Below are 22,757 nucleotides of genomic sequence, written 5' to 3' on the forward strand. Positions count from 1 at the left end.
GCACAGCCTGGGCCCAGCACCCGGCACCTGCTGCGGCGCTTCAGTGTCACAGCGCGGTGGGAATAGGTCACCCTGCTGCACCACTGCCTCCTGCCCTCCCCACGCCCCACGTGAGCAAATCCACCCAGGCAGGGATCAGACACACCCTAGACTTCAAAGTCAGTGCAGCCAGGTTTGGCACGCTTATTAAATCAAGAGTGTGGCCATGCAAAACACAGAACACTGTACTTTCAAACACCTGAGTGTTTTATATCACCTACCAGGCACGTGCCTTCCCCAGTCTCCTGTTCTGCCAGTGTGTACTGTGTGTAGATGAAAATCACTCCTAAGTTCCAACAGGGAAGGCATAAGAGAGCAAATGAATGGAAAAGAGAAGGGTAGAAGAGAAACAAAAATAAAGAACAGGAAAGTAAACATAATTACCATTCTGGAGTGTGCTCTAGTGGTGTTAAATGATCTTCTGGCTTCTCTATTAATGCCTCTCTATTAACATTTCAATTGACTCTTATTGCTTCTCTTCCTGTGCAGTTATCCAGGCTGTCAGCAGTGTGGGACAGCATTCAGTACAGACTCTCACTCATCTGTCCAAACACAGCAAGAAATTTGATTCTTATTGCAGTGTTTATTGCAGGACAGAGCTGGAGGCATCACACCAATGTTCTGACACCAAATTAGGGCAGTTGCCTCCACCACTTTGCTCCTTCTGCACTAGTTCAGCATTGGAATACAGCAGAGAAATCCTCATGTTTGCAATTCCTAGGTAACAAAGAGGAAGGCATGTTTAATTGCTTGAATCTGAGTGATATGTATCCCCTGACTTTATAAATGTACTGTTTATTATGATGTTTAATCAGCAGAAATTTAAATTTAGGTTAGTCTACTTTGATGTGATGATATTAATAGATTGTTCTGCCACTGTTGGCAACCATTTTCTTTAACAACTACATTTTAACAGTGTTTATACTGTTTTTTATAAACTCACATTTAGTTTGCTATAGTCTTTATTTTGGGTCTTTACATAAACCTGCAAATCACTACTCTGGCTGGGAAAAGCTAGAGGTTCCTAGAGCCACAAATATTTCTTTACAGACAAAGAATTTCCATTATTATTTCTATCTGATGCTTTGTTTAAGTTCAGTCTCACAGTTCTCCGGGAAACCATCAGATTGTTGCTTTGAGACTAAGGAATAGGTTGTTCTAGTGTTCTTATTTTAGTGTTCTTCTTCCAGTGGAAGTGGTAACATTCCAGAAAAGCTCTGGTGCTCCAGAGAATCTGAAATGTTAATGCTCACAGCTTCACCAGATGTGAGCTCCATGCAGAGTATCACCTCAGGAAAAAGTCTCATGGCAAATACTTTGAGCAGTCCACCACCCAAACCTCTTAGGGCACACTTTAAATCAACATGTCAGATCTAGCAGCTAAAAAACTAAAAGAGGTCTGTGAATTACTAAATTATTTGCAACTCAACCCTTTGTGGCATTTTCTCTGCTCTCCTCTAGCAAGTGGGAGTACAATGGCTAAGTCTCTTCTCTCTAGAATCAATTGATCTTGAAGAGCCTGAGGATGAGCCAGGTTTCTATTTTTCCGTTTCTCACACCAACCCTTGTAAATCCACTCCAGAACTAAGACAACGCTTGATCTGCTCTGTCTTGAGTTAGCCCATAAACTCAAGTGCTGGAAATATGTGCTGTTCTGGGGTGAAGGCCACACACAGATGTAAAAACTCTGAGGAAGACTCAGGCAGACTGTTTATCATGAACTTTCCTGACGTTGCTCTGTCCACCTGTGTGTGGAGTCCTCGGGCAGAAACCCCTCAGCCCGGAGTTAGAGGGTAACCTGAAAACACAGTGGGGGACTGTGCTCCTGGGTACCAGTAAGTTTTGATGACTCCAAAGTCAACCTCTGGGCTCTGCTCCGTGGAGACATGAGGCAGATATGGCCTGGACCTGGATGCTTGGAAAGTAAGTCATCCTGCTTGATGCTGGCATTCAACCTGTGTGGGAGGTTGCATATGGCCATAGGAATCCTAAACCCTTTTTCTCTATTTAAAGATAGACATATCTCTGAATGTGTCTATCAAAAATTTGTATTTCTGAGTAATCTAGAACTTAGAGGCACTGTTGTGACAGTTTAACCCCAGCTGGCAACTAAGCACTGAATAAGAAGAGTAAAGGAGAAAACCTGTGTGTTGAGATAAAAGTTTAATAAATAAAGGAGAAGCCACACAAAAGCAAAGCAAACCAAGGAGTTGATTCACCACTTTCAATGGGCAGGCAGGTGTTCAGCCATCTCCAGGACAGCAGGGCTAACACCCTTTGGTCATTCGGGGTCAGCTGTCATCGCTGCATCCTCTCACAGCTCCTTGTGCACCCCCAACCCACTTGCTTTAGGGCTGGTGTGAGAGGCAGAAAAGGCCTTGACTCTGTGCTAGCACTGCTCAGCAGTAACCAAAATATCCCTGCAGCACCAACAGTTTTCACCACAAATCCAAAACACAGCCCCATACCAGCTACTATAAAGAAAATTACTTTGATCCCAGCTAAAGCCAGCATGCCTGCCCACCAGACCTCAGGCCGAGAGAACCACTGAGTCCTGTGATCTACCAGGTCTGTTCTGACTGGAGATTGAAATACTTCAGCAGGCAAACGAAGGACAGTTAACTCCTTTTTCTCCTCTACCAGATGTACATCACTCCCTATAGACTGGTTACCTAACTGACTCAGCAATAGTCTCAGAATCGTGGATTATTTTAGAACAGTAATGTTCCATCTTACAAAACAGTGCACCCTTAAGAAGTTCTTTGGTGATCACACAAAAACCTCTTTTAACTTGGGGGGGTGTAAGTCTTTGCAGTTCCCACACATTGTAATACCTTCTTCAGTAAGTGAATGGAGATCTAAACACTTCCCTATGTTCCCTGTGGAACTGCTTTCTGACATTCTGTTGCCACCTGCTGGGAGAACTGACAGGCATTTCTGAAATCCCCAAGTCTGGTAACTCAGTACCTGCATAACACTGCTATATTGATAAAATACTGGCTTTCAGGCACTATCCCTGAAATAGAGAAAGGTGGTCTGTATTTTCAAAATTAATTATAAATAAAAAAAAATTTAAGTACATGTTGGGATACAGTTGCAAAATAATTATCGTCTTTTCAGCAAAAATTGTCACATACAAAATTTATCTACATAATTTAAAAATTTTAGAATTAGATCTGTACTTGTAGAATTTTCTCCCATAATGTAGCAAGTTCAGAACTATATTTCTAATATAAATATATATGCATCTTATAAGGATGAATACCAGGTACTTTATTCTTGGTAGTATTGTTCTTGGCCATCCCAAAATGCAGACTTGTACCCTACCAACATCATCAGTTGATTAGATCTTGTCAGATTCACACACTGAACAATTCCTATATTTAGTTCAAATATGCCTGTACAATGAGGGCACATAGTGAAACATTTCTGGAAGTTATTTGAAAACTCTGATACACTTTGTAGTGTATTGATACACTTTGTAGTGTATTGATACACTTTATGTATCAATACATTAAACACAGAACTTTTCATATACAATCACAGCACAAACAAGAAACTCCACAAAAAGGTAAATCAGTAGTCACTTTATTATGAAAACTAGATATTGCAGTTTCAGTATTAATTGCAAAAAATCCCTGATAGCTTATTTCTGCCTTCTTGCCCTCTGATGATGAATTAAATATAACACAAATATTAAATCAGTAGTACTCAAAAGAAGTGAGGGTTACCAGCCTACATTTAAAGTTGAATGTAAAGGAGTGGCTACGACATTTAACAGCATACTAAACATTACATATGGCTTGCTGAAACCACTGGTCCCAACTTCCAAGATTGTTGCTAGAAGACTAGAGCAAAAAGTCTTCCTTACCTACACAGCCAGTTTGGTGAGAATTTGGCCTGACTTCAGAGTGAAGTTTGCTGTTTTGTCAACTGGCTTACAAAGGACTTAAGGTGAGGCCTTGCAAAGCAGGGGGCCAGTAGACACATCCTGGTCATTTCTTCAAAGAGCTCAACTCCAGACAGAGCTTCTGTGTTTTACTCTGCCTGGTTTCCCATCAGTCGTTGCTTGCAGAACTGTAACTACACTTAGAGGTGGATTACAGGAACCATTTAGCAATATCAAAGGCAGTTCTTCCCTATGTGTGCAGAGTCTATAACAAATAACTTCTTTATATGGTGAAGCACTCTATCCTGGTGTAGAGTACTGCCAGAGGCAAAAACTCTGGGGTGGGATATGGGATTGGTTTTGGTTTTACTCTTGAGACAACTTGGCAAGGTCATTCCTGCATTCCTGAATGACCTGGCCCAGTTTGTCTGACAGTAACACTGGAGCATTTCACTTATTGGGATAATATGAGATTAAACAGACAACTGTTTTTAGCAGTGAAGATGGAACCGTTCTCAAAGTGTAGTTCCTGGCAGACAGCAAAGCAACAGGTCACACACAGTTTGAAGGTGCCAACAGGCCACCCCTGTGAAATAAAAAAGGAACAGCCACCACCTCGGAGTATGGTTATTGCTAGAGACAAAGGGCACTACTGTGGTAAGACACCACACTGGAATCTACACTGGCTGAAAGCAATATTTTATTAGGTCAGTGCTCTCTCCTTGGAATTTACCTTTTGTCAATCCAGGATGGATGGATGGATGGATGGAGGAGAAAATAGTTCCACCCCAAACCTCCAATGTCTGCCCCAAGTGGTCAGAAATGGAGTTGGTCTGGCGACAGATCTGCAGGTGAACTGATTTTCTTGCCACTGATCTGGGGAAGATCTTGGGATCTCAGAGAAGTACCTCTTTCTATAAAAATAAACTTTTGTTCTGAATGACAGAGCATTGCTAAATGGCTCCCATCTAACTTTGGATATTGGGGGGGCAATTCTAGACATACAGAGATTTTCTGAAGTCTACATAAACAAAGCAAGAGGTAGGGAAAGAGTAAAACAATGCAACAACTTCAGTTGTTCAACTAGACAATAACACAGAATGTAGTTTAAAAAAATAAATCTATTTCCTTACCACCACCACGTGCTTCTAAGAATGATTATGCATCAGGCAAGCACAAAGTGCTGTAATTTGCATTTAAGAAGAGCAGATACAGCACATGCTAACAGTCTTTGTGGCCCACCACCATGGCTTTCTGGCTTAAATATGACTAAAATCCAGTGTGCCTATGTAAAGAGGCATCAGTCACAAGAGAAAACATGGCCTTCAAAATGCAGTAGGCTTCACTTTCTCCAGTGTTTTTCTTTCACACGCTTGTCCTAAATCCCATGTTGCAGGAACTGGGCTTTTCAAATGTCTTCAGGCAAAACAGAATATTCCCCTAATCACTGGTACTCCGTTGCCTTTTACAGTCATGCCTCCAGGAAGATTATTTCACTTGTTCAGAGAACTGCTCAGCATTCACAAGGATGACACCTTCTTCCATAGTTCATAACTGGCTACACAAACCTCACTCAAGAGCTACATCCAAAGCAAAGGGTTTGAAAAGGAGGATTCTTATTCAGTTGTAGATAATGGAAGGAGTGGCTTTACCCTGGGTTGAACAGGGCCAAGAAAAATGCCAGGAATACTTGTGGTTTCAAATTCCCTGTCTGAAGAAATTAAGGTATCACCACCCAGGAGTCCACAGTTGGTCATCTCAGATTTCAACAGTCCTCAAAGAGCCTGGTAACATCCTCAAGACAAGCTGACACTTCTAGTGATGGAAGACACCTAGTCTCGAACTGGAGGCCTATGGATTGGAGAAAGTACAGCTGCCCAAGCCTGTCGGAAGAGCTGGACCAGTTTATAAATGAATGGCAGTGATGTGGGAGAAGCTGCAAAGCAGAACAAAAAGCAAAAGAGCCTTTCATTACAATAGGTAAAACTAAGATACACTAAACATATTAAGAACATATTAAGAAAAAACTAATCCCAACTAGAATTAATCAAAACCTAGTTCTCTTACTTCCTTCTGTTCAGGCTGAGTCTAGAACAACTCTGCCTGCCTCTCACAGTCCATGCCTTGTCTGATCAAAAGAGCTGAGGATGGAATAACTGTTTTCAAAAAACTGGTGTTTGTAGAGCTTCATCTTTATACACGGACTGCAACTGGAAACATTAGAAACAAGCCTGACACTAAGTTACTGGTCACCCAGTTTTTGTGTCTCCCTAAGATGAGACATTTACACAGACCAAAGCTATTAAAAGCAACTCATTTCTTCTCCATAATCATAATGGAATTTTTAAAATTGGATATCTTAATCCTGTACCTGGGTCTAACCTCACCACCACCAGGTACAGCAGAAAAGTAGCCAAGAGCATCTTCTTGTAAGGAAGTAAATAGAAGTGGCTTGACATGGACCTCAGTGCTCTACGTAGCAATGTTAACATGGTCAAGAGCTTTTGGGACAGAGCTCCTGTAAAACAAGAACAGAAAAGGCTGTTAGGGCAAAGTAAAGTTTAAATAGTAATCACATAGATACAGATAATAAGAAACTAAGATACTAGAAGTCTGATTGCATGAAGGCTGGGTTGGGTTGTTTGGGTTTTTTTATAATAGAGCACAGAGAGACAGTACAATTTTGTAATACAATTCATTGTACCTTTTTTTTAAGCATCTACTTTAGTATGATATGATCTTGTACCACAGCAGTGCCAGCCTCTCTCCTGGAAGATAACACCAGGTGATTTATAGTTGTGGAGAAGCAGCAGTACTTTAAATGCTAGACATACATTGTTCCATGGACTCAACTGCAAATGGAAATGAAGCAAAGAGTACACAGAGCCAACAAAATGTACCCTTAAAGGACTGCTAGGTAAGTTTTACCTTTCCTTTTTACCTTAAAAGGAACCCAAAAAACCCTCCACATTTATTCTGAAGTGCTTTTGTACCTGGACAATACTTCTCATCTCCTGATGTTAGCAGAGACTAAATACACTTTGCAATTGCCAGCAAAGGAACAGTCTTTTATTTCCTGCTGTGATACACAACGGGACTTCCTCACAGCTGGTGTGTCATGCCAATATTCTTAATACATCGTTAATGCTCGCTACCCTTTGCTACCAAGGGACCAATCTGAAATAAAACTATAAAAAAGAAGCTCAAACAAGAGAGGCAAAGCCTACCCAAAACACTTTCTGTGGCTGCGTCGTGCTGCTCTTCGGCCACCGAGCGCATCTCTTCCTGCTGAGTCCACTGACACCGGCTCTCACCAATGGTGCCAAGGAATGCCAGCTGCTGCTCGCTGTCCAGCACGTCACAACCACGGACAAGCTCTTCTGCGCCCTCAAACCGGCCGAGTGGCAGCAGCACTTGCAGCAGATAGAGCTCCAGCAGGGAACCGTACTCGGTGAGGCTCTTGTTGGTTTGGTCTCTCAGCCAGCTGCTGCCCACCTCCAGCATCACCTGGGGCTCTCCCACTTTACTGTACAAGAGGATACTGGAATACAGGGAAAAAATATTAGAAAGTACTAACTCTTTGTGAAAGCTGAGATGGCTGACAGTTACTCCCCACAAGCAGCTATCATGAGGATGTGAATCAGGGTCTACACCTGAAGCACAGAGAGATTTCTGCAACACACAACGGTGACAACACAGCCACTGATGTTACTCTCTCAGCATCGCCCCTTTTGTACTCTACCACCATGAAGCAACCTTGCAGGCATGCTCCAGCACTCACAGGTCAAGAACAGGCCTGTCCCAGATCTCACCTTCATCCTCACTTAACACCACGCAAAGTGGGGATATCACGTAATACTCAAGCCTGGCCTGCTGTTAAACCTAAGGCAAGCCCTGGGTATATCTGACAGCAACAGACAGAAACTCACCACAGCTCCAGAACTTTCGGAGGCAGATGTTCAGGGACGTGGTAATACTGTAGGACCCAAGACAGAACTTCCCTCCACCGGTTCATCTCAGCCAGTGCCTGAATCCCCACAACACAAAGGGAGCATTTCACTTCTGCAGAACTGGTAATGAAGAGACATTTAAATAAGCACTTCTTACAACCACATTTCCCTTTGCATCCCTTCCAGTGAGCTGCAGCCCAGCCCAGGGACTCCACAGTTCTCTGACAGCTGCTCCCCAGCCTTTTCCAGTCCTTGCCCCTGATAAAAAGTAAAATTTGATCTTGAGAAGATGCACTGAGCCTGTATCTCTGGGAGGACGAAGGGGAGGCTCTGGGCACACCATGCTTCCCTCAAACATGCACAGATCCATTCCCATGAAGCACGTTAATACCGACAGCCGATTATCAAATAGCAGCCAAAGCCAGGTCGGGTTTTTCATGGCTAGTAACTTGCTTTCTTAGCGACAAGCCCATCCTCCCTTAATTTAGATAATTAAGAAAAAAAGCTGTGCAGAGCCACAGCAAGGACCATCAGCGCTACTGCCATTCATATATATAACATTTATATCCGAATCTAAGAGGCTCCTAATGCCCGGGGGGTGGGGGGGGAGGGGATGTTAAACTTTATTTTTAGAAGTTATTATTTTTTATTTAAAAAAAAAAATAACCCCAAAAAGCCATCTATGAGGAAAAAAAAAAAAAAAAGAAATGAAACCCCCAAGGAGGGCAGGCAAGGCGAGCCAGGCCGCTTCCCAGCGCCACTCCGTCCCCTCCGCACGCCCGGCACCCGCAGTCGCACCTCTCGGGGCCGTGCCCGGGCCCGGCTCCCAGGCTCTCGCAGCCCGCCTCACACCTCTCCACGGCGGCGGCGAAGTCCCGGTGCAGCACCAGCAGATCCGCCGCCTCCTCCAGCAGCGCGGCCGCCTGTGCCTGTGCCGGCGCGGGGCTCCAGGCGGGCGGCTCGCCCCTCATGGCGGGAGGGCTGCGGGCACGGCCCTCCCCGCACCCGCACGGATCCGGATCCGGCTCCAGCGCCGCCACCGCCCCCGCCGGGACCCGGCTCCGCTCCGCTCGGGCTGCCACCGGAACAACGAGAGGGAATCCCGGCCCCGCCGCCTCCCGGCAGCGGAAGGGCCGCCCCGCCGGGCATCTTCTCCCGGCCCCGCGGGCCGGCGGGACGTGTAGTCACTGCGGCCGGGACCGGCGGCTGTGGGGAGGGCAACGAGGATGGCTGGGGGACTGGAGAGTCTCTCTTTACGAGGAAAGGCTCAGGGAGCTGGGCCTGTTCAGCCTTGAGAAGAGGCGGCTGAGAGGGGACCTCAATTATATATGTATATAAACACATATATATGTATAAATCTCTAAAGGTGGGGTACCAGGAAGACGGAGCCAGGCTCAGCTCGGTGATGCCAAGCAATAGGACACGAGGCGACGGGCAGAGACTGATGCACAGGAAGTTCCACCTTGACAGCGGGAAGAACTTCTTTACTGAGCGGGTGACCGAACAGGTTGCCCAGAGGTTGTGGAGTCTCCTCACTGGAGATGCTTGAGAACCATCTGGACACAATTTTGTGCCCTGTGCTCTGGGATGACCCTGCTTGAGCAGGGAGGTTGGGACCAGATGACCCGCTGTGGTCCCTTCCATCCCGATCCATTCCGCGGTTCTGTGACTCCGCGGGGATCAGCGGTGGAAAGCGGGGTCTCGGGGGGCGCTCCGAGAGGCTCCGGCCGCAGCTGGAGCGCGGCTCTGCCGGGGCCGGTGCCTGTCCCTGTCCCTGCCGAAAAAACGCCTCTCCTTCAGTTCCTCCCTCGTGTGGCTGCCGAGGGAAAAGGCCGAGCCGGCGGGTCCCACCGCCGCTGTTCTCCCCGCGGCCGCCGGGCGTCAGCCCAGCCCCGAGTGTGTCCCAGCCGAGCTGGCTGCGGCTTTCCTCCCCCTGGCCAGGCACCGGGAGAAGGGGTTTGGCGTGGTGCTAAAGGGAAAGCGCTCCCCACAGCTCCAGCGGCACCGCCGGGGCGGGTGATGGAGGGTGATGGATGCCCTCCGCTCCTGGCCGCCTCTTCCTCCGGGGGCTTCTCGGGCATCTCGTGTCCGCAGTTTTAAGCACATTACGCTGTTAATGGAGTTCGGGCATAATAACAGTGTCTCCATCAGTGCCCGGCAGGCAGCGATTCACATTCTTCTTCACTTGTTATTTAAAAACAACAGGGTGTCTTGGTAACAAGGTAATTATGGCAGTCAGCGCAAAACGCTCTTCAAAAATTAATCTCTGCAGGAGAGGCAGGCTTGATTTATCTTGTAAGCCTGTCCCTCTACTATCATTATGTAATTAAAAAAAAATCAAACAAGATAACGCAAAACATATTAAAGAGTGAAACACATCCTTGAAAGGGGAGTTTCTATGCCATTTCAGTGCTGGCAGCAGGGAAGAAAGTGTGGAAAATATGATTAAAAACTTGATCTCAACTCTTTTTCTAAGTAGCTATTTCTGTGAGGCAGGGCCATGTACCTGCCCCTCACGGCAGCAGCAGGAGCACTCTGCAGTAGCAGCTTTTACACAGTGGTGGATCCAAAGGGTTTGCACACTGCCATTAACTGTGGAAGAGGTTCCTGAAGGATTCAGGCTGGTTCCTGAAGGATTCACAGTACAGAAACTGTGAAAGGAAGGGCCCAGCAGCTAAGCAAAAGCAGAGGTAAAGGCGTTTCAAGACTTCTGTTTCTATTGCTTGGCGTTTGCAGTTTGGAAAACAACATTCCTTTTTGGGAACTACAAGTCCCAAAGTGCACTGTGGGAAGAACGTGCCTCGTACCAGCTAGTGCCCAGTACAAATTCCCAAATATGGATAAGGAATCAATTTTGAAAAAGACTCACACTGGCTGGATGCTCCTCACTGAGACTCAGAAAAGGAGTGAGACAGCACAAAACCAAGGTAAGTTTGAGACATGCAAAGCTACCATTCAAGAGTTTCTTTCATGGGGAGCAGCCAAGACTGTTCTGTCCCTTAGAAGGGCAGCACTGCATTGCTCTGGTGATGTTGGATTTAGGTGCTGTAGTCATGGAGGCGACTTTTGGAACGGGACTGTTGTTTCAGGTGGGAGAGTGAGCAGCAAGAGCAGCTGTGCTGCCAAGTGAGTCAGATCCTGTTTCCCTGCAGATGCTCTTTTATTAATAAAGACCTATGGAAAAATAGCAAGTTGCAACACTGATGTAGTTATTTTAGAGGCCAGGGAGGGTCAGGGAGAGGTAGGAGTTGCTCTGAAGAGCAGCTCTGTATGAGTTGCGGTGTGTGATTGTTTAAGAAGCCGAGATGGACAAGCAGCCCTAGAATAACAATAATTATAGGTTAAATTAATTTCTCTGCAAGGTATGGTAGAATGTTTTTGTACTTCACCCCTTTTCCTAGAGGGGACAGTGTGGTTCCTTGAAGGCCAAAGCTCTTGCAGCTCTCTGACCTGCAAATAACAGTACCTCAGTAACAGGATTGTTTAACTTCAGGCCAGGAACAATTACCTATTTTACTGGCAATTTGTTAACAAGCAAAATGAAATCATTCTGAAATATAATCATCTCAGTGGAGATGAGAGATGCTTGAACTCCATTCTCAGGCACACGTGAAGGTTGGAGGTTGACCTGGTCACAGGCAGTGTCAGCTCCTGCCTCTTTCTCTCCCTGGCAGTCAGGCTTATTCCTTGTGCAGCTCAGATGCAGTGTGTGGACACTCTTCTGCTGGGTGACGTCAAGAGCAGCTGGTCAGCCTGATCCATCGTCCCAGCACCCTCCTCCTACTATGTAGGGTCATGGAGCAGCAGAGTTGGCACAGCAGAGGGCTGCAGATGTAGGAGGTGCAGTCCAGCCCTGGAGAGGAGCCTGAGACTGTTTGGGCTGGTGAACCAAACTGTCACATGGATACTCATCACCAAATAAGAATGATGCTGTTTTTCCATCTTTCCTTAAATGTGAGCAGCTTAAACTGTTTTTAAAGCTGAAAGAGTCCCTCTTGTACTTGAATCGGCCTACACAGCAGAGCAATCTATACTACCACAGAAAACTGGAGGAAAGCAGCCCGTGTGCCTGTGCTCCTGGATAACAATTTCTAGTAACCAGAAAAGCTAAAGTCAAGCAAACTTGCTGTCAGTGACAGCTAGTGTGAGGGAGTATCACAGTGGATTTTATGTCCTGGGTGGGATGTCAATGCCCCAGCTCATCACCTTTTATCTGAAATCAAGGAGGTTTTTTCCTGCGCCCATCCTGATTTTGTATAGAAAAAGAAAAGTGAGTTCCAGAGGGACCTTGTTTGTGTCTGCATCATCTGTGGATTTACTGGTTCCCCTCCTCCCTCTCCTGCCAGGCAGTTCGAGAGGAGTTTAGAGTTACAAGCACCTGTAACAAGGCCTCTTGAGGTAAATCGCCTCAACTATTAATCCAGATCTGACTGGCACACGGTCACAGGGCCAGAGGGCTGGCAATCAGTCTTTTTCTGTGGTCTCTTCTGTGTCAGTAGGCTGTTAATAGGAGATTAGCAGCATTAGGGAGACTTTGAGCTAGAAATGGTGAGGCCCTAAGATTTGATTTGAGGAGAAAGAAACCCTCCTACACCCATATAAAAACAAACAGAAGAGCTGGAAATTTTAAAAGGCATTATAAACACAACTGAGGAAAGGATAGTTTCTAGGAAAGATGTGGAGCTCTGTAGTACACTGTAGCTTTTTAGCAACACTTTAATAAAGCAATGAGGTCCCTGGAGACCTCAGGTCCCAGCATGCAGCACTGTGTCCTTACCACCACGTGCTTTTGTTTGGGTCTGGCGAGACCATGACGTGCTGGAATCTGCAATTTGTTTGTAATTTCCATCAGCAGTAAATCCCTATTAAATATTAAGCTAGCTGGCTGCAGATCCCTTCAATTAGCCCAGATTCAGGACTTCCCTAGCTCCTGGCAGGCGGTCCTCCGAGCCCTGGGTTGGGTGAAGGTGAAGGCTTTGAGGCTGTGCCTTGAACAGATGGTGATGCTCTGCTTTCTTATCTCACCGAGCGCGGTGGCACAGCATCAAACTTATTTTTTTTTTGTTTCAGAAATAGAACTAGTAAGAGGCAAATCACCTGATTTTGAGCCCACCTGCTGATGTTCCTAGTTGCTGTCTTTAAAAGCAGCGGTCTCTTATTTTGGCAATACACAAACCCATATAAACAACAGGTGACGACAGTACCAGGCAGAAAAGACAACTACAGGGGTAGTCACAGCCACAGTCCAACTGGGGAGGGATCACATACCATAAAAGTATGAGCAAATCTGTTTTAACCTTCATCACAGTTGCACAAACACTGTATAAGGTGTAAATACTGGAAACTGGGAAACTGGAATCACAGAGTTGTATCCATGACTTGTAGAAACTTGAGCTTTACTCAGATAATGACAAAATCTTTCCGAAACAAAGGGCAATTTTAAGTTGATTAAGTCTCTTTCTTTGCTCCATAATCAAATAAAATACCAGCCTTGGCAAGACAGCTGTCAAAGAATAGCAGCAGTTACTTTTGATTTCCTTGTTACTGTTATAATAGTCATAATTAGTGCTGGGTGGGGCATTTCATAGCTGTAAGGTGACCAATTTGGTTAAAGGCCTAAGGCATCTTCTTTTCTGCAGCTAGCTATTATCTGTGAGAAAATACTAAAGCCTGTCATCACTGGAGGTCAGTTACACCCTGTTTGCCTAGCACAGCATCTCTTTGCTCAACTGCTTTAGAGTCACAACCCCTCTAACAGTTAATACCTCCTCTCAGGGCCAACTTGCCAAAATCAACTGTCACCTATTAGTCTCCAGCTTTCCTCTTTTTAAAAAGCAAACCTTGTGCTCTCACGGTCGGGAGAAGGGCTTGATAGTGTGAATCCTGGAAGTGTTTGTACCATAGGGCAAACGAGGCAATTGGAGAAGATGTTTTTTCTTGTTTTGCACTTCCTAACATCTCAGTACTTCTTTTCCCAGTGTCTGTCAACCATCTGTCCCTCATTTTGAATGCACATTTACTGTGGTCTGTGGTAATTATCTCTACAAACAGGGGATGCTTCTTCTGTCTTCCACATCTTGAATTGGAAGCCGCAGGATGTGTTACAGAAGTTAACAAACTCATTTGCATCTCAGGCTGCTGGTCCTAGCTTTTATCTGGCCAGGTCTTGTGAGGCTCACAGAAGTTGTGATGAGAGGTAGTTTTAGGAAAGCCTGCAGTGCCGCAGAGTTCTGTGGTAGCACTTGAGCCTCCGTAGAAGATCCACTGGGGTGGGGTTGTTTGCTGATGCAACCTCTGTGTCTTATGTTTCATTTCCCCCACGTGCCCCTGAGGCAGGTGGAGTTTGGTGGAGCAGGACTCCCCCACTTGCTGTTTTGCTCGTGAACTTGATACAGTAATTAACAGGCTATTGTGCTTTTTATAATTATTATTAATTTGCATGTGAAGTTTTTTTTATGTAGTCAACAAATGTGCAGCACCTTTCTTTGGGGAGAATTTCTCCTCTCCTTTTGAAGATCTGTGTGCTATTTTAGGGTCTTACTGGTTTGAGATGTATGCTTACAATATGTGTAAGATTAATGTGTCAAGCAGTGTATTGGCCCTCATTTCCCTGACGAGCTGATATTCTTTTTCCCTCTGTACCTCCCATACTTGCTTCTCCTTCTCATCTTTCTTGGCAATACCAGATGCAGACAAAGGTAGGATTAGGTATCTAATTAGTTTATATAGCCTTAGACATACGTGTTTACTTCTTGGCACTGGGGGAAGGGCAGCCTAGGAGGAATCTAACACTTGTCTCTCAGTGAGGTTTTCAGCTTTGAGAGGAGCCTGAGCCCGGGCAGACTCAACAGGCAGGCCAAAATTTTCTAGACACATTTTTGTTCCAGGTGCCTGTTCATGGAGGAAGTTGAAAACCCAGTCTGTATTACCAAATGTGAAGTAATTTCTCGTGTAGATTTAGATCCAGAAAATTTATTTCCAAAAAATGACTCAGTGTAGACAGCCTGAAAGAACTTGCTTGCAACATCACAAAAAAGCTAATAAACTGTAATGAATATATTTTGGAACTCTACCATAGATGACCAAGTTGTATTTAAAATATTTTTCGTTTATGGGAGTGAACTTTAGGCTGTAACTCTCCTGTCTCCCACTGCCATCATCCCTCAGTAGAGGTAGCCAGGGGAATTCAGCACTGCATTCACACAGTAACTTACTCTCACCCTGGATCAACACTGGCTCCTCTGGAGAGCAGTAACACCACGGCTGGTGTTTGTTGGTGCTTGGCAGCCCCTGCACTGCAAAGGGAGCGGCTGCTTTTAAGCGACCACTGAGAAGGGTTTGCACAGAGGTTGCTTCCTGGCTTTGCCCCACAATGTTCGTGAGATCTTTCCCAGCACTTCCAGTCTGAATGACCTGACAGTGGGGATGAGGGTGTTGGGGAGCAGAGACAGCAGGGGACAAGTCGTAGGCCAAGGGTGAGTGAGCCCAGGACAAACAGTGCCCTCCCCGGCTGGGGCACAGTCGCACCCAGGGGACCCGAGCAGGGTGGGCAGTGCCAGGTGCTGTTAACAGGTTTCATCAGCCTTGCCAGGCAAGGTGAAGTGAGGAATTAGGTTCAGGGTCCTTCCCCACAGTCGAGTCAGGAGCAGCAGGTCACAGGATTCAAACATCCACCCCGGAGATGGAGACAAGGATGCAGGTTTGCACAGCTGTGATGTAGCTCAGCCCTGGGTGCTCAGGATGGGGCTTAAATGGAGCCTCCCCGCACAGGATCACTGGGCAGGAGGTGCAGGATGAGTGTTCCTAGTGAGGCTGGTCAGGGTATTTAAGGTCTAAGGCCACTGGTGAGGGGAGCCTGAAAAGGACTTCTTAAGCTGCTCCAGGTGTTTCTAAGATGATTAAGAACTATATAATGTAGTCATTATACTAATTAATAGACTTGCACAAGTGTCTTGATTTAGCTGAAAATTAAGTTTCCTGGATATGGACATTTCAAGAATTAAAATTATCCCAACTGATCTTGGATGTAAGAGATTTTTTTCTATAGATATGTTTTTTTATCTCTGAACATCAGCTTCTCTTTTCACAAAACGGAGGAGATAATTGTCATTGACTTTCCTACCTGACACAAGGCTTATTAGTTTTGTAATTTCAGTTGTATTTATGGAGTGTTCTGATATATCTGAATGAAAAGAAATGGACAAGTGTAAAACAAAGGAGCAAGAGTGCACTGCACTATGCACTAGCAAAATAAAATTACTCAAGAGCAAAAGTAATGGAAATGAGATTCGTGTATGAACTCTGACCAGACATTCAGAAATGGAAAATGGGGTGGGTTCTGCCTGAGATTGGGAACTTAATTTTTGCATTCAGGGATAGACAGCAGCTGCCCTTATGTTTCTCATGAAATGTATTAGTGAGTAAGCACTAGGAGGGTGGTAGACAGGGGAAGATGAGAGGTTGGCTGGAATACAACCAAGTCATGAGGGGGGAGGTCACTGTAAACACAGCAAGGTTAAGTGAAATAAGGGCACGAGGAGGTCATGGTGAATTTGAAAGGGAGAGTGGATGCACTGGAGTGATGATAGCTCCGGAGACTGGAAACAAAACCTTAAATAGCTCAGATTTGTATTCGAGAACACTTGTCCACTCCAGGCCTCTGCATCCCTCTTTCTGTATCAAATTAAGCAGCAGTTAACATTCCCAATCCATTGTGAGCTGCTGGAACAGTATGTCTATTCTGAGCTCCCCTTGCAAGACTGTCTCATTCCAAAAGGTGTGTTCACAAGAAGAAATTAAATACTAGAAAGATAGTAGGATAATTTTAGGAGATAGAATCACTGCATGCTAAATCCCCAAAGGAGCTGACTCTCTAAATAGTCTTAGCAGGGAAGCATACTCTGTAAATCATTACCAAAAGTTAGGCTGAAAGCATTAAAACACTTTGTATAATAAGCATGTAGTTTCTGCCTTGATCTTCCAAGCCACTGTGGTTTATTTTCCTAAGCTTGCTGTGATCAAAGCTGGTTCTCCGGTCTTGCTATTCATGTGACAGTTGAAGATTCAGACTGGTCATAAACAGGACAATCACGGAACTAAATCTCCAGAGCTGCTTGAATCATGGGGTTAAAAGAGGACTGTGAAGTACTTAATAGGCTGCCTACACATTGCTCAGCAAGTCAGAGGTTAACAAAGGACCTTATTATTTGAAAAGATAATTGAGGCTGAAAACAAGTCAACCATCCCACAACTAAGCCGTGGAGATCATCAGTTCTTGTGAACAATAGCTGATGATGTTCGGGATTCAGTGAGTTAAGTGGTTAATCCTATACAGAAAGCTGCATCCATAATAGACTTTAAATAGGGGGAATCCACCCAATTTGACCCCTAGAGAATTGCTTCCTGCTGTTATGCTGATGGATATGTCTATAAATATCATGGTAGCCATCAGCAGATAAAATCTCGTGGAGCTGAAAAGCCTCTCCCTATTAAATGATACATTGATCTCCCTGAAACAGCAGGAGTGTGGGGTAATGAGCATCTGAAACCAATCCCCCTGCTCTCGCAGAGTGACTGTAGCCAAAGAGAAGCAAGACCCATATATTGTTTTTCTTCTCGATTTGGTGGGGAAAAGTCAATATATATTGTCAAAATATAGTCAAAGTATAAACTATATACTCCTTTCTTTTGCCCAGTCTTCTCCCCCAGGCTGTTCCTCACATTCTGTATTGGTCACTCAGGCAGCAGCTCACCAGCCTTTTGCTGCAGTTTGTTCCAAGTTTGTCCTTTGCTGTTTGCATCCATCAGAGAGAGCCATCAGTCAGGGCAGTTTCTGGGCAAAGCTGCCTGTGCAGCAGCAGAGAACACACCGGCAGGTTTGTGTACATTCTCCAGCACAGGTACCAATGGGTGGTGGACAAACTTCAGCAACTACTTCTGTTCATCCTCACCTATTTCTGTCACTTTTGCGAATTTAGTAAAAAAGGGCTCACTGTCCTGGGTTTTGGGCGGTTTTTTTAGATTTTGTTTGGTTTTAAATATTATTTCTTTAAAGCTCAAAATCTTAAGGTTTTTAAGTCTATTGTGTTATAATGGAAGGCCTGACTTGTGATTTTCTACTCTCAGAGCTGTTGGTACTGCATACAATGGGACATGCACATGCACCCAGTAGCACATAGACTTCAACCCCTTCATTCTCACTCTCTGGACTGCCTGTATGACATCTCCATGTCTGTATGTGCATGCAGATTCAGGGTAAGCTTGCTGCCTTTTTGGTTCTTGACCTAGATCTCCTGGGATTTAGAGATGCCAGCCACAAAGGAGTTACACCGTGTCAAGTGGCTCTGATTTGTTTTCTGTATGTTTCTTTTCTGCGCTGTCCATTTGTTTCCCTTTGTTTTTCTTCCTCCATTTTGTTCTCTGACTCTTTTCTCCTCCAGTGCTGACTTAACTGCAAATTCCATCTTTTCTCAGAACTGGGGACTGTGACTGGCAGTTGTGCTGTGGGATGTACTGGGAGACCTTGCAACAAGTGCTTTGCATGGCCTGGCTGGCAACTGGTGCTGTTAGCAGTCCTCTTCCAGAGTTAATAAGGACCAAAACGAGGAAGCTTAGAAGAAAGCAGGGCTTCACAGTCCCCCCAGACCCATGCCTATAGCTGTGTACAATGTGGGGATACAGAAGGAAAGGGGATTATGAGGACAAAATGATCAGGGTGCTTTCCTCTTCTTTCCCTTCTCTGCACGGACCTTTCTGCTAGAAAGAAAAAAAAAAAAAGGAACAGTGCAGGGACTTTATTTCTGGACTTGTCCATTCCTGCTTCGTTGTCTTTGAGCGTGAGAGAGTATTTTGTTTCAGAGACTCCAGAAGGAGTTAAAGTAAATTGGAACATGAGTGAAGGATCATGAGATTCACCAGCTCAGCCTGTCCCATTGGCACTCACAGTTGGGGCTGATGAGTTCAGTGACTCAAAGACATGGGCTGTCATTACCTCTGAAGAGCCAATGAGCCAAGAGAAAATGATTCTGCTCCGTTTTTCAGCAGTATCAACAAAATTGTTTACCAAGTTCCAAACGGTTATATTTTTGGCATCCCTGCGGCCTGTTGTGGCCTGTTGAATGTTACTGATGAGTAAGGAGGAAAGAACTTGACTTGATACTCAATTATAAAGCAGAATTTCTACGGCTGACAGTTAAAGAAAAACAAAGCAAACCCAGTATTTTATAAATCGACCTCACAGGATCTGCAGAGACAATAACTACAGAGCCTGCTTGTTTCAATTGCAGGGGTATGTCCTGGTTTTTAAAGTCACGTCCCTGGTCTCTCAAAATACTGCAACTTGAGACACCCAAGTTCATCACTTGTACACCTACGTGTAACTGTCCCGCTCAGAGTCATACAAGACTGTGGAGAAGCTGGGAGGTGGGTGGGGTTTCTGTCACAGACAAGCCTCCACTTTTTCCTTGGAGTTTACCATGACTCTGCTGTAATCTGTGCTCACCTGCTGTGGGCTCAGGAGAGCCCTGGTTAGGTTTCCTGAAGGAAAGACAGAATTGCAGGTATTTCCAGGACTTGGCTGGAAAACTGGTCTTCTGTAGGGAGGAGCTTTACCCACCCTTAGTTTCTGCTGTCATGCCGAGTGAGGGGAGCCTCTGTCCTCACCTCTGTCCTCACCAGTGTGCAGACACAGGCAGGGTTGAGGGGCCACAGGGCTTGAGCGTGGGCCTGGTGTCGAGGTAAAAATGCTGTTATGTGGATGACAGAGTGCAAGGTCTTGACTCGGGTTCCATGAAATCACGTGTGACAGTGCCACAAGAAGTACATGTTCTCAAAACAGCCACAGAAAGATGGTGGTGCTGACTGCAGAACTTGGGCTAGAAATAATAGCCATGGTAGCACTGGCCACTGCCTATAAAAGTGAATTTGAAAAGGAATGGGAAGAGCCCAGAGGGCAACAACAGGGACATAAATAGTAGCCTAATAAACAATTAACGCCAAGGATTTATACAGTGCTTTACTTACTCAAAGTGCTGTGAAAATATTAGCTGCTAAACCTTAATTAATCATTCAGGTAATTAAATGAAAGTGGAATGAAAATGGTTAGAGGAAGTTTGGAGTATGAAGGCTTCCTGAAATCATTTTGCCGTCTTTGATGGAAGGAAGAATTTCTTCCTTTAGGGTTTAAATGTGCTCACAGTGTGGGTGTTATTACAGTTTTAATAACCACCTGCTTAATTCCATGGGATGGGAGATTACATGCAGTACAGCCAAGAGTTTCTTGTTTGTTTGAGTAACTTTGGCAGTTTTATGGGCCTAAAAAAAAGAGAAATATCCCCAGCTCTGTGTTTCAGAGTGTGAATGATAACCAGCTTCAGGGGGAAATCTTGATCCTTTGACTTCTCACCAGTAGGATGGGCTGGGAGATAGGGTACTATTACAGCATGACCTGTTGTTTTAACTTAAGCAGGAGGGAAGGATGAAGATGTGCTGTCATTTGATGTACAGGAATCACTGAATGAGTGTGACAAAAGCCATTGAGAATGTTGGAAGTGATAGCTAATTTTTTTTATGGATTATTTCATCCCCCTACAGTAACGAAATAGGATTCTTTGGCAAAGAATCAGTGCAGCTTTATCTCTGGCTGTGGCATATTTAGGTTTGTGTTATCACCCACTGCCCACACTTGTGTTGCAGAAACTCCTGAGGGAACTTGTGAAGAGATGCGTTTTCAGTCAGCTGGCCTGAATCACTGCTTTGCTGATGAGCCCCTAAAGCTGCTGGAAACAGACCTGTTTCATGCCAGGCCAGTATAACCACAGACATGTAGGTCTGATTTCCTAAATTCAAAGACTGACTTTATTGCACTGTTTAAGTTGGGTTTTCAATTTACCTGCAACCTGAGAACTCAGTATCTTAGGGCAAGTACAATATAAACAGTTGGTGCTGCAGATAAAGCCAACAACCTTCAAGAAAGACCTGATTCTATGACTGCTAATTGCTCTGATACCTTTACTACCCTCCTTCAAAAAGATTACAAAAGTCTGTGTTTCCTTCTGACCTGGGATACTGTCACTGCAAGCAGTGAAAGCTATCAGAGTTCTCCTCTTTTCTCTCCCTTTTCCTCTGTCTGGTTCCCCAGGGGACAGAAGATCCTGGCAGCTCGATCTACCCCAGGCGTTTGCCTTTTGTTTTCCTGTACTTTTCTCTTGGCACAATTCAGGAGTTTTCAGTGTTGTGCTTCCACAATCACATGCTAAAATATTTGCACAGCTGTCTGATGACAGAAAAGGGGAGAAATAGAAAATCCACTCTTCTGTTATTTGAAAACAAAACAAAAGAAACCTCCAAACAACTAAACAGAGTTTAACATGAATTAATCATGTAAAATCTTCAGTTTCCTCTGCTCTTGTATAACAGACTCCTCGTTCACTTTGCCTGGTTCTCCCCATGTCCTTTACCTTCTTGTACACACAAACCCACGTCTTCATGCTTCTCATAAAATGCCTGTGGGTTCAAATGCCCGTGGGACTCTGTTGCCCACCTGTGTGCACTCACTTCAGCCTGTTCCTGCTGTACAGAAATAGGACCAACTCCTACAGGCTATAATCAGGCATTCTTCAGGCAAATCTCTGACTGAAGTCAGTGGAAGTTTTGGCAGAAGGACCGCAAAACTAATTACATTCCTCCCCCAAGTATATATATATATATATATATATTGGATGGTGATGAGAGATGAGAAAATACCGCCTAGAAAGAAAGTCCATTAATAAATGAGAAGTAGATGTGGGGAAGAACAGTTGATTGAATTATTTATAACGCTGTTATAAAATTGCTGAGTTGCTGAGCTTTCCAGAAACCCATCAATAACATGCATGACCATAGCAGCAGTTAATAGGAGTGTAGACAAGTAGGAGCAAGGATCTCCATGCAAATCAGATGTAGAAATACTGTGAAAAAAGCCTAGCATATCCAAATCACTTAGCACAGAATATATTCTAGTGTGGCAACAAGATTACAATAGCCTTGAAAACTGGTTGTGAGTTAATTTTACCAGCAGTGCACCAGAGAATTTCAAGCAAAAACTGATCAAATGTGGGCCCATATTTTAAAAATAGAAAGACAGCACAGACACTTCCAAACAAGCCTAACTACAGATCAGAGTGAAAAAATTTAAATGTACGTTTAAAAAAACCTGGATAGTGATACTAAGAGGAAAATGAACCTCAGTGTTTGAAAGAACCAATCATCACTTTTTTTTTAGTCAGAATTATCTAATTAGTGATTGATGATACTAGACCAGATATACTGTGTTAGTTCCTTTGGTGCAATTAGTGGAAGATTCAAGTTTTCAAATCTTCAGTGGCTACAAGCAGGAAAAGTGAACAGGCCAACAAGCTCTTTTTCAGCTTTGACATCTATAATTCATGTGCATGAACTGCACTCCCACTACCAACAGTTTGCTCCCTTCCTACACACATAAACACACACTCCCTGTCTTTATCCTGCTCTCAGACCACACACATCTCTGTCCAGTTTCTGCCCTTCCAATCAGCCAGCCTCTTCCCTTGGAAGCATGAACGCCTCCTCTGAACCAAGGCCTCAGTTAGAGGTGTTTTTCACCCTGGTCCACTAAGTTTGGTTTAGTTTTTGTTGGGTTTTTTTTTAAGGCTTTCTTGCTGTCCTCAGTCGGGAGCTCCAGACAAAGCCTTCCTTTCTGTGAGGGAAGTTCAGAACCAGGAATGTGGTCTGGACATTTATGGACAAAGGAACATTCAATGTTTCCACTCCTGTTGTCTCCTAATCATTAGGAAGAATGACTGTGCTGTGTCTTTAGCATTCCAGCTCATTTTATGAAGTCTGTGTCCTCCTGTGGACATACA

General features: G+C 44.6%; 1 protein-coding gene across 1 annotated transcript; it reads right to left on the reverse strand.

The window, feature by feature from the left end:
* Positions 1 to 3,609: 3,609 nt before the first annotated feature.
* Positions 3,610 to 8,919, reverse strand: PEX26 (peroxisomal biogenesis factor 26). The gene is made up of 5 exons (XM_027667186.1): positions 8,677 to 8,919; positions 7,858 to 7,998; positions 7,156 to 7,469; positions 6,300 to 6,446; positions 3,610 to 5,864 (listed from the first exon to the last, which is right to left on the reverse strand). Exons 1-5 carry the CDS (start codon positions 8,847 to 8,849, stop codon positions 5,761 to 5,763), a joined length of 879 nt encoding a protein of 292 aa, XP_027522987.1. The 5' UTR covers positions 8,850 to 8,919; the 3' UTR covers positions 3,610 to 5,760.
* Between the last annotated feature and the right edge of the window lie 13,838 nt (positions 8,920 to 22,757).

Source organism: Corapipo altera, unplaced genomic scaffold (assembly GCF_003945725.1).
Source record: "Corapipo altera isolate COAL_440 unplaced genomic scaffold, ASM394572v1 1, whole genome shotgun sequence".
Taxonomy (NCBI): domain Eukaryota; kingdom Metazoa; phylum Chordata; class Aves; order Passeriformes; family Pipridae; genus Corapipo; species Corapipo altera.